Below are 12,767 nucleotides of genomic sequence, written 5' to 3' on the forward strand. Positions count from 1 at the left end.
GTCATTCGAAAAAATCACTCTTTAACTTCAGTTTTTTTTTCTTTTTTTTCCCCCAAATGCTCTCACAGGTGTCTCTCTTACCATGCTTGGGTTTTACCTCATTATCTTTGGCACGTCCAGAAAGTTTGTGGGCAGCTCTAAACACAAGCAGGAGGCATCTTCTGTGGTTTCTGTTTAAGCAAAAAGTAGGAGCAGCTTGTTTGGGCAGTGGCAGTACAAGGACACAGGGTGTACAGTGTGGGATGCTCCCACAATCAGGGAATGAAGCACCAGAAAGCTCTGAGCTTGCAACCTTAGTGATGGCTGCTGCCTGGGCTGGCTATGGGCATGTTCTCTTGCTTTGTATTTTTGCTGCACTGAATACAGTGGTAGGCAGCTTTGTGAAGTGAAGTAGATAAGAAGCATGGCTGTAGAAGTCTGTGTCACAGGAATCATGCAGCGGCGTAAGCACTTGCTAATGTTGTCTTACAACAGAAATGTATAGATGCTGATTGTTTGTAATTGAAAACAGGAAGGAATAGAGTTCTCTCCTTTAGCCATCAAGGCTAAACTAGACATGTGAGCCCTTAAAGAGGCAATAGAGAGAGAGAAAACTTCCAGAGTGTCACTTATGCTGTCCTGAGATACGTGGCTGAGGCAGGGAATGGCACACTGTGGGCACTGGGAGGATTGCTGTGTGAGTGAGAGCTGGCATGGTCTGCTGAATGGCACTGCTGCTGTGCTGTGCTGGTGGGTGTTACATCCTGGGAGCAGTCAGATGGAAGCCCATGGAATTACTTTCACAGGTGAAGTAAGTATGTAAGTAAGCAATCTGGTCCTGATGAGAAGAGAAAAGGAAAAAAAAAGCCCAAAATCTTGTTTGGATAATCACAGAATCATTAAGGTTAGAGTTAGGGTAGCATGGCTAGGTTAAGGTTGGACTTGATGATCTTGAAAGACTTTTCCAACCTGAGCAATTCAATGATTCTATGTCACAGCTGCTTTCCCACATACTTTGTTTTGCTCATAAATGAGTATTGTTATGCCACAGCCATTGTGTGAATGGCCTAATGTGTGCCAAGGGAGAAAGAGCCATGCTCCTTCCTTAAGAGGATGCTCCTGCAGGATGTTTGGAAGTCATGGAGACACGCCGTAATTAATTTGTGCACTCTGGTATAGCATTAAGCAGCTGTTATTACAGAAGGATGTGGATTTCTGCCCAGGTAGTGCTCATGGTAGATGATGAGCACACAGATTGCAGCAGTAAACTCACGTGATACGCAACCTTATGTTTCAGTGTCTGTAGTTTTGCACTTGTGAAACTGAAGCCTTTTCAAGCTGGTGAGTTGCCAACTTTTCCATTGCTCCCATAGCATAGAATTTCCTCAAAAAAGAAAACAAAACAAACAAACAAACAAACCCAGCCCTTCTTGCAGCCCGATCCAGCAGAAATTATGATGAGTAGAAAAGAAATTCTAGAAATGGTTACCAGGAATGTTGTTAAATGCTCTAAAACTGGTGGGACAAAGATAGAGAAACAAAATTTCATGTTGATTAGGAGAATTTATCTTTGATGACTGCTGATACTCAGGTGGATCCAAGTTACATTTCATAAACTAGACAAAACACGGCCTCCCTAGATTCGTCAGTGCAAGAAGCCTTTGACAAATTCTCAGGTGACTGTTTTGTGGTCATCTAAAAAGAATTATTTGTTCATATGGAAGCATACGTCATTGCAGCAGACAGCTCTACCCACTTGCAGTCCTCTTGAGGTCAGGGGGATATAATTTAATTTCAAATGGAAGTGGCCCATACTCTTATTAAACAACGGAATATGGTCTTATTTGTCTGGAGTAAAAGAAAGGAAACACCAACAGCATGAAGTGATGTATGATATTCTGTTGAGAACAACTGGCACAGATCTATCAGATGAATGCTCAGGTGTGTTGCAGATTGTTAAACATAGTGCAGATTCCAGTGTGGGTGATTGGCAGAGTTTACCATAATATTTTTAGGCTGACACTAAGTCCTTTATTTCATAGCATGCTAAAAAAGGCCAGAAATGCAAGCCAGGAGCTCTTGGAGTCTGTATTCTCTGTGCAAACAACTAAAATCAGATGCGTGATAGCTGCTCTTCAGCTGTAAGAATTTCCCATTCCTACTGCTTCAGGCATGTGCTTCGGAGTGATGGTGTCATGATGTTTAACATAGGTTTGGAGAATAGAGTCTGCTGGGACATAATGGGCTGAAGGAAATAGCAGGAGCCCGTCCCATGAAAGGTCTGTTGCTGATGCAGAAGGCACTGGTACTTAGCTGAGCCAGTGGAGACTGCCTGACAGGTTGCAATTACTTCTGCCAAGTGCACCAGGCTGCATTCTGAACCTTTGCTTAATGGGGGCAGATCTGTTCTGAGTTATGAAAAAAAATGAAATAAAACTGCCTCAGGTCCTAGATATGACAGTGTTTGCTTCTAATCAGGTTTCACCTTCAGCAGCAGCTTTTGCTTATTCATCCCACATAAACCTCTAAATGAGCTGAATTTCCATCATTAAAAAAAAAAAACAACACGGAAATGGCATAAATCTCAACTTCAGTTGTTGCAAACTCCAAGGCAGAGTTTCCAATGTCTGATCACGTTTGCTAGGTACACTCTGCCAAGATAAGAGCTTCCTTCAGTGTATCTGTGGCAAAAGGACAAGCTATAGAATAAGATTCCGCTTTGGAATCTGTATCATGCTTTTTTTGTGCTGTAGCAAATTGTTTTTGCAGCCTGCACTGTAATATGCATCCAGAATAATATTCAATTAGGCTAATAGTTGCTGCTTACGTTGTTCCCAAAGAATCAGTGATTAAGAACTGCTCTGTATGGTTCAATCTCCATTAATTAATTTCCCCTGCAGAATGTATACACCTGCCTATTCTTCCTTGGGGATCCCAATATGAAGTAAAGCTATTTTGCAGGTAAACAAAAGGAGGTAAAGGATGACCTTTAACTCTGACAGCAGCATTTGTGATTTACCATCTGCCATAACTGATGACTCCTGATAGCAATATACTGGATAAAAGCTGAAATGAGGGAACAGCTGGAGACAGGGAGTTGGAGGGGAATGGGGATGAGCTTCAAGCAGCAGGTGTGGCTTGGTGGGGTGGAATCACAGGATCATAGTCATTAAGGTTGGAAAGACCACTAAGATCATCTAGTCAGCCATCAGCCCATTGAAGGACTTGTGTGTAGCTGTGACACCTGAAAAGCTGGCAGGCGGGTGATTTTGCAGGTGAATTCACAAGTGAAATTTGCAGGATGAGAAATTAGCACTGTTCAGCTCTTCATTGAGGACATTCAGCAGCACTGACCACCAAAACCACCTGCATTGCTGTGGGCCTGGTTCCACGTGTGATGTGGACTGGCTGTGTAAAAGTAGGGAGGAAAAATATTAAAGAACAATGTGAGCTCTTTGCAAAGATTGTTTATGCGTTTAATAAACACAATCTTAGTTGTTTGTTCTCACCAGTGGGTTGCAAAATGGTAAATCTTACCTGATCTAATGGTGGTACACAGAAATAGTTTTCCGGCAACCTGACTTCATTAATATGTATTGGAAATCTAAAACAGTAGTCAGCTATGAGAGCAAAAAGTACAGAATTGCTTTGGATTATAATAATTTCAGCAAAGCATCTAATTTATATATTAAGCTTGCTTAATGGGCTTATACTGCCTTGCTCTTTGATCTGAAGAAAAAGGTGCTGAATAATTTATCAAATATTAAAAAAAAAAATCTCCTGGCCCGGCCCACACATCACAACCTGCCCTATAATTTCCATTTTCTAAGAGATGCCATTTCCAGGCAGGAGAACTGGTTCCTAAAGATTCTTTCCAATGTTACAAATGAATTTTTATGAGGTACACTCTGGGGAAAAAATAATAACGAAGCAATGCAATTCTGCAGACAAATGTTTCGGGTCTATGCCTTCCTCACTAAAGACAGTCATTTCAACTAAATGCCAAAAGGCATTTAGCTGTAACATTTGTCAGTGGAATAGGGTTGGCTTTAGGTTTCCCTCCTGATTTACAATTGAGTGTTTATTGGGTTTGCTGTACTGTAGCGTGTTTGGTTAACCTCTGAAAAAGCACATCCAGTTTGTATATTAATCACTAGGATGATGTCTGTTACAGTAAATTGGGTCAGTGCAGGGTTTCTGTGGAAAGGAGAAGGGCAGGAAAGGTGTGCTGGTGGTCCTAGGCTGGGGTTTGAGTAATAAGGCCCCAGAGATGGTTCCTTGTGTGATACATCACTATCTTCTTGGCTTGCACTGGTTGGGTGAGTGAGCTGGTGAGGATTTAGGTCAGAGTGGCGTTGTTTAAAGCCTAAATATTAGACCTCAGTGCCTGGAGTTCCTCAGGGATCCCTACTCCTGGTCACATCCCCAGTAACAGCCTGCTGTGGCTCTTGATGCCTCTCCCATTCACATTTCTCCCCTATTTGTCCAAAGCAATGAGTTGTCAAACGTTTACCAAGGCTGTGTGCAGGGTTTATTTATATTTAAATAAAGCCATTATCCTGGCCTTGAGTTTCAGTAGTTTTCTACTCTTCCTCTTGAGTATTTCTCTCAGTAGTGCCATCTAATCAGCTTTAGGTTTTAATTAAACAGCTGTCATTTGCTTCCTAGTTCTGTTGCGACCTGATGTTGTATTAAATTTTAATTTAGCCTAGGCTGGATAAGAAGTAGATTCCTTCAGACAACAAAGAAATGCTATTAGCAGGTTACAGTTGTAATTAAGAAGAGTTCTGCTGAAGTACTAATGCATTCAGGTACAGAGAAGGAATGGAGATAAACACACACATAATTGTTATTCAAGGATAGTGCTGCAAAGCGAATGTCTAGTTTCTGCCCCAGCTGCTTAAATTCCAGATCTTGATCAAGATCCCATCATAAACCCATGGCAGAGGAAGTAGGAAAGGACTCCATCTTTCACCTGGAAGCTGCAGGGAGTTGGAGGTGAGAGGTTGGCGCTGGTCCCTGGGTGGTGCTCCAGATGTCTGGGGATGCTGTGGTACCTGCCCATGTAAACCAGTGTTATTACCTCTCTCTAGAGCTCAGTGATGTTGACAGTAACCAGCAGAGTTGTTTTACACGCAGTGACAGTCCTTTCTGCAGAAAACCTTGCTGTGGAAATAGAAGACAAACCTAACAGAATCTACTGAAGATGCAAATAAAAAAGAGGTCTGCTTATAAATCTAACAGACAGTCAATTAGTTCAGTTCTGCCTTCATATTTCTTCCTCAGAGGAAACACATTTTGTCAGTCTATAAATAGCCAGCTCTTAAAAAGGTCTTTACATGGCCTATTATGCTATTGTAACACCCGATGCAGGCATCAGGCACCTGAAACATTGATTTCTGTGGTAGAATTGCTTACGAGTGAAGTGCAGCTCTGTGAAGCAGCACCAGCTAATTAGCACTGTGGATAGGTATCTGCACTTACTGGGATGGAAGGGAGGTTCAGGACAGTGCTGTGTCAAGAGAGAGGTGAGCATATTGCAGTGCACCTACCAACGGAGGAGTGGCAACGTGTCACTTCTGAGCCCTTTTCTCTCACACTGAGTTCACAGAAGAATGTAAATCTTTCTGCATTATCCTTCAGAACATCGAAGTGTGACTTCAGCTTGGAAACTGAGCAGCTCTTACTAGTTAATAGGAGACTAGAGGTTGTTTGGCTGTTGTCCCATGGACAGTCAGCAGTTGGGTGATAAAACAAACGGTGCAGAAGCAAAGCAGCTAGCTCTGCTGAGAACCTGATTCCAAGTCCACTGAAGTCAGAAGAAATCTTTCATCTGTTGTTCAGCAGGGCTTTGGATTGGACTGTGAGTGCTGCCTGCCCCTGACACGTAGGAGCTATGCAGCTGTGCTAAGAATAGGGGGTTTGGAAGCACAATTAGGCACACGTGCACTGTCCGTGACCTTGGCAAGAATACTGCTTCTCCTGATGCACTGAAGGCGGTTGTTGAGGAGCACCTTAGAAGCGTCCTGCTGACAAACCAGGATGCAAAAACACCATGTCCACATCACGTATTCAGCACATTTATATCAAATTAATGGTGGAGACATATTTGCCATTGGTTTGGTGCCATCTGCCTACCTCTGATGTATTTGCGTGTCAAGCATCCTCCGCTCGTCTTCACCTGGTTACACAACCCCTTTCCACCCGTGCTGCAGCTAACTGTTCTCACAGAGCAGTGAATTTTCTTAGTTTTGTTGGAGCCTCAGTCTTTCTAAAGGTTCTCCACTTGTTCTTTCACACTTTTATTCTTTCACATCTCTGTTTGCTGGTGTCCCTCTGTCATGGGTGGCAGCTGGTGATAAATGATCCCATTCAGCATAAACAAAACCCAGTCATTTACTGTGTGAAACATCTGGCCGGTGCCTGGCAGAGAGCAGGACAAAGAGGATTGTATTTATTTCATGAGGTGTAATTCAGAAAAGCATCTCTATTCAGGACAGCACTTACACATGTGCTTAAATCACAGAGAAGTCTAAGTGTCAAGTTGAGCCACATACTTTTAGTGCTGTTTTGAACAGAAATGGACTGGAGTACACGTTTAAGTGCCTTTCTGGAACATGACTGCCCATAAAGCTCTACTAGACTATATTAGTTAGCTGGCACCAGCATTATTAGTACTTCTACTCATTTAATTCAGGGTGCTTTTTGTAGAACTTTCCGAATATTGATTAATAATATATCTTAGTTGCAAGTATTTATTGGACTTCTCCAGCTGTCCTTAGCTGGTGGTCAATGCCCATTATTTTCTATCAATCTAGCTAGCAGACAGAAGTAAATGATAGTGAATATATTTTCCTATGCAAGTTGCCATCAGATTTTCCACTAAAATCTGTTTATTCTTCCACCAATTCAAATAATGGAATTTAAAGTTAGATTAGTTGGAAGCAACTTTTTTTTTCCCCCCAACTGGCAAGCAATTAGTTTTATGGAATTTGAAAAATGAGCAGCAGATGGATTTAAAGCAGTATTTCCTCTTGAAGGCTTTTCTAGAAGGCTGAGCTGAATCTCTACGGATGCAGAGGTGGTGTGAAGCTTTGGGCCTGCAGTGAGCAGTGCTTAAGAAGAGACGTGTTCCTCTGCAGGCCTCCATCAGAGCTGTTCCCCTCCTGTCTGCTCTGCTTACGCAAGGCAGGGTCCTCTGGGCAACTCACTTGGCACAATTAATCAAACTGCAGCCACACTGAGATGCCGAGGAAGGCTGTGTTAATGCAGTCATTAAAGTGCCAGTGCTGTGAATTCGTCAGGATTAGAGAGAAATGTGGTAAAACATCTCCAGGTGGGATTTTGATGGGGAAAGATTAGAAAAATTGTATGTGACACTGCTTAGTTGGTAATAGCATGCCTCATGCGTGGTTTTTCTAATCATATATTTATGTCCAGAAAAAGGACAACTGGCTCAACTGTTGGCTGAACCAGCATGAAAGAAATACTGTTGCTGTAGTGCTTGGCAATTGCCTCCTATACCCAGGGCGTGATTTGGGACATAAGGGTGGGCTGAGCCGCTGACACCCCTGGAGATGGTGCTTGAAACATGCTGAGGTTCTGCCAACCCACAGATGTGCCTTCGCGCATGGTTGCATTATGGATTTCATTTCCATAACAGCCAAACCTGTAAATGGGCTCAGAAAGAGTAAATCTGTATGTCTGTCAGACCAGAATTTGGTGGTCCAGACACAAATCTTGGCCTGGAAAATTGTGACAGCGTTGATTGCAGGGAGCTCACAGGCTGTGTGCAAGGAAGTGTCACTCCCCTTTCTGTCCGAAAGAAGGTTTTGGTTCTGTGGTCTGATCTCTGCAGCGTTCTGTGCCTTTTGCTTCTCTAATGCCTGTCCCATAATTGTGTGTGTGTGCATACAGGACACAGAAGTCCTTAACACGGCCATCCTGACGGGCAAAACGGTGTCAGTTCCAGTCAAGGTTGTTGCAGTGCAGGAGGATGGGTCGGTGGTCGATGTGTCAGAGTCCACTGAGTGCAAATCAGCTGATGAAGACGTCATAAAGGTAAGGTGCCCACGTGAGATGAGCACGAAGGAATTGCAAGTTTTTTCTGTTGCCTTCTCCACCACCAGTATACCGGGACCTAGCCCACATTTGGGATTTTGCATGGTTTTTACAGTCATAGCCACTTGTGGGTGGCTTCCACTGTGCAATAAGGACTCCAGAGGTTATGCAGGGTTAGCACATTTCTGTAGACTGACATGGAGCCATTTGTGCTGGTGCTTTCCATAAGGTGTGGGAGAGGGTGCGGGATGCTGAAAGCGTGTTTCTGGTCTTTGCTGCTGGACAGCCAGAGCTAGCAAGAAAGAATGTGTTGTCTGATACATCCCTCTTGGGAAAAGTCAGTTTGTTGTGCAGGAATCTTTATTCTCATGTGGGTTTTCTGCATCCGTTATTAAATACAATTCCTATTTTTGACACACCGAATGAGCTCATTACCAATACTGGGAAGAAACCATATCCTCTAAGACAAACAAACAACATTTAAATTGCATTTTAATTCCAACAAGAAAGAAATTCCTATGCAGTTAAACTGCTTACAGGGCTGTCCTGTTTTGGAGACTCTCACATGAGAGATGACATTCACTTGATCCTAGGTAGCCCTAGGAAAGATGCTGTGGGTTTGGGCAAAAGCCTCAGTCAGGCTAACTCTACTTTCTTTCAACCTTTTTCATGTACATTTATGTCTATTTATCACAAAGGCAAATTATTCATAATTAAGAACGAAGTTAGTGAGAAAAGGCATATGTGCAGTTGGATCCTCAGAGTGTGATGTCTGGCACTTTCCAAACCTCAAAGCATTCTGCAGAGGAAATCAGTGTAATACTCCTTTGTTATGAAAGTGACTCTTCATGAAAGTGATGTTTACCTTCAGCTTCTCAAATCTCTATCCTGAGCTCTCGCTGTATGTTGGATGGGGAAAGAAAAATCACATTTTGTTTTTCTAGTAACCAAATTTCCATGAAAGCTCTTACCAAAAAGAATGTAAATGACTGTCTTTGTTTATAACTGACTTAATTCTCAAAGGAACAATTTATTTTGATACATTTTGCTGTTCTTTTTTTTTTGCTGTGTCCTATGCAGCTAGTTGTCTCTAATTGTGGCTATTATTTATCAGTTGACAATGAAGTGTTCGTGTTATAAACGCAGGCACCAAGTTATATATCATCAACATATTGCTCAGGCTTCTCCTCTTTGCACTTCAGAAAACGATATATAAGATAAAACGATAAAATGATATAAAAGATGATGTGTGGACTTCTATTTCTGTTGAGTTTATTGGATTTCTAGGACTCACTATTAGAAAATATGGGACAGAACCAGATACAAAAAGATGAGGGAAAGAACTCCCCTTCCATTATTTCAAAGCGCTGCTTGTTTAAAGTCCATTTAGTTCAATCAGCAGTTGACCGTATGGATGTCCTGTCAAAGCTGGCTATGAAGTTGTTCTGGTTCCTGAATTTAAAAGGTCCACTGAAGCTGGCAACTACTTAAAGCTTGACGTGATCCCTTTGAGCGGAGACATGATTGCCAGTTGCTTTCCTGGATTTCCTGGATTTCAAGAAAGCAAAGCTCTTGCCCTTTGACCATCATCTTTTCTAGCTTTTAAAAATGAGTTGTATTTATAGGTGGAAATAGATTTGTTCCAAAACACCTTCAACTTGATGAGGGTCCTTCCATCTCTTTTAGTGATTTGGGGAGACCAGACCAAAACAATGGCCAAAATGCCACACTGGTCTTATAAGATTTTCATTGTACTTTCCCCCAGCTCATCCTTTATTTACTTATTTCTGATGACTACACTGGGACAAGTCCAGTCTTCGTTTCACTCCTCTGAGCAATTTTTTGGGCATCAAGTCACTGATAGAAGACAGTGCCTTGGGGATGCTTTCCCAGAACTGGTACCCAACTTTGCTAACTTAATGAAAATACAAAGGTTTGAATATGGTCTTTATTTAGTTCTGCTTACCCCATCTTGGTGATACAAACAGTCTCAAAATGGGTGTGATGTTATTCTCGTGAAAATTTGAGTGTCCTTACAATGGATTTCAGTCACAGACCACTGAGAGGTGCTTCCAGGCTGCGTGTTATTCGTGCTTAATTTTTTAACTGGAAATACAGGTACTGGTTGCAAGATCGAATTCATAACGATGAATTAGCTGAGTTAAAATTTAGTACATGCTGGATGTGCCTATATTTTTTTTCACATAATCGTGTATCTGCCTTTAGAAGCCCCTTTGGTAAACTCAGTATTGACTTTGCTTCTGGATTTGTGTTGACTTTTCTGTCGTGGTCACACTGCTAAACCCTCTAATAACAGTTGTCAGGCATTTTGGATGTATTTACCTAATTTTGATCATTTCACTGTTAATTCTGCCTTTATTGTTTCCTTGTAATTGGAGAGATACTCATATTCTTTTGGGCAGAACAAAATGTTGCATTCTTAGCCTTTTATTTCTGTTTAATAGCTAATGATTCAATAGACAATAAATGAGACGATTCTTTGATCACTGCTGTAACACCATTATTTTCAATTAAGACACAATGAACTGAAGCTAATTGAAACAGAAACAGACTTTGGCCCAGGCTGTTATGTATTGATACAAAATGCACTCAGGTGGGCAGCTACCTTGGCATCATAGTGACAAAAATACTGCTCAGAGGTGGCCCAACCGACAGGTGATGAGTGATTTGTCTGTAGACAAGGGATGTGAATCTCTCCTGCTCAAAGCCAGATATCCCCTCTGCCTAACAGTATGATAGCTTCCCAGCGAGAGAGTAATTCAGTCCACATTTTTCATGGCCTACATAATTAGTGGTAAATACAATGAAACACATCCATTACTTGACATTGCGCTTACCGACCTTAGTGTGACTGGATCGTCAGTGGAGTCGCACAGATCTGCTTGTTCAGTTTGTTGCCATCCCTGGTTCCTGCAGCTGGGCACAGGCCATAATACTGACCAACCATTTTGCCTTGAAATGGCTTACGCTGTAAAAATTTGAGATGAAAACATCATTCTTGAGTCAGTGAAACTCTCATGTTTATTCCACCATTGAAAAGGAATGTTTAATGTTTTTGGCATTTGAGAGAAAAGAATGGCTTTATGATTAAGGCGCTGAAATGCTTCTCAGCATTTATTTTCATATCTTCTGCTGATTTCCTGTGTGATTTTGGGTAAGTCAGTCATTCCTCTTGGAATCTCACTTCCTTATCCGCAAACAAGGCTGAGAAAAAAAAAATCTTTCCCATCCTCAGCCTGCCTTACATAATTTTTCAAGCTACGTGACTCTGAACGGACAAAATCCTTATCTCCAAGAGCCACATTAACTTCAGTGGTCTTCTGCCATGGACTCTCTTGAAGGTCTTCTCCCAAGTCTTGTTTTTCCTGCAAACCAGAACTGAATAGGGGGGTGAAGCTGAAAAAGCTTACGAACAAGTTGTTCAGCTGTTCTGTTCTGGTAGATAAAGGAGCCTGTAGACAAAGAGGGATGTGCTTTTTTCTATGTGTGTGCCAAACCATGGGGCTTCAGTCCTCACTGATGGGGAAAAAAAGCCTTGAAGAAAAGGATTAAAGCAGTTGTACCATGGCAGGGACCTCCTTTTCTTGACCATCCTGTCAGTATATACAAGCACTGCTGAAGTTTTGCTGGTCTGCTACAGTGAGTTTTGCATGCTCCTCATTGGCCTTTGAGCCATTGCTAGAGAGAAGTGGCAGTGATGAAGGGAGCACTTCAGGATGGTTATATTGCATGGAGAAGTCTAACTTGATGAACTTTGGTGGCTGTCAGTCTTTACAGCTTCACAGATGCTCCATGCAAAGTCTGTGAACTCCTTTTCCTCCCTTTAAAAGCCTGAACTGTAGTAATTGCATGTAAAGATAAACTCTGAAAACATTGAAGTTATGTTGGTCAGAAACATCAGCCACAAAGCGGCGTCAAGTGAGGAAATTATAATGAGGACAGCTTCTTAGTCCAAATGTTTATCTCAGTAGTGTACAAATGAAAGGGAGACAGCTGCCCAATTAATTCAAGTTTCGATAGTAATATTTTCATGTTCTTTGCAAGTTACACAGAAATTGACTGATGGTTCAAATTAATGTCTGCTGTAATTCACATGGCTTCCATGGAGTTACGCCATGGACTAATATAGCCTGATTTTTTTGTATCAGAACAGGACCTCAATGGAACATAAGGGAACCAGAGGGCCTCAACCTTCTCGTTTCTGCCCACATGTAAAGTGCAATAGCAACAGGCTCAATGTGCCCAAGCAGTGGCATACATTAAAACAGTGGTGCTACAATAATATACCATGAACTCCATCTGTGCAAGAATGCACTCTCTTGTTAGCTTGCTAGAGAAAAGCACTTCAGTGAATTATTTTTCACCTTTTCATAATTTCCTGCCTAATTATAATGAAAGTCAAATTCAAACCATTCCCACCCCCTACTTTTCTAACACAAACCTTATCTTGAACTCTCCATAATTAATGTTAAAACAATAGAAGACCTAATTTTGCTAGCAGCAGTAGGCTAGGCATTATCTAATGCGCAGTAAAACAAGTGTCAGAAAGGGAGGAAAGGTAATAGCTGAACTGGATTGAATCTGCAGAACGTTCTTCCCTCTTTCAGAGAAAAGCAGATGAATGAGGGCCTTATTCAACCATTGAGCACAGTGATCTCTAGCCACAGCTACGTGGGCCATAAGGGGGAAAAAGAGGAAGGATAGGG

The 12,767-nt window shown here is 41.9% G+C and overlaps 1 protein-coding gene across 1 annotated transcript in view; it reads left to right on the top strand.

The window, feature by feature from the left end:
* The window catches only part of TMEM132B (transmembrane protein 132B), a 182,019-nt gene that overhangs the window by 140,058 nt on the left and 29,194 nt on the right, over positions 1–12,767 (top strand). Inside the window, exon 7 of the mRNA XM_042829097.1 lies at positions 7,897–8,040. Coding sequence (XP_042685031.1) covers positions 7,897–8,040 — 144 coding nt within the window. The remainder of the gene's footprint in view (positions 1–7,896; positions 8,041–12,767) is intronic.

Source organism: Centrocercus urophasianus, unplaced genomic scaffold, assembly GCF_019232065.1.
Source record: "Centrocercus urophasianus isolate 14NV4802_14NV808 unplaced genomic scaffold, USGS_Curo_1.0 seq_30, whole genome shotgun sequence".
NCBI lineage: Eukaryota > Metazoa > Chordata > Aves > Galliformes > Phasianidae > Centrocercus > Centrocercus urophasianus.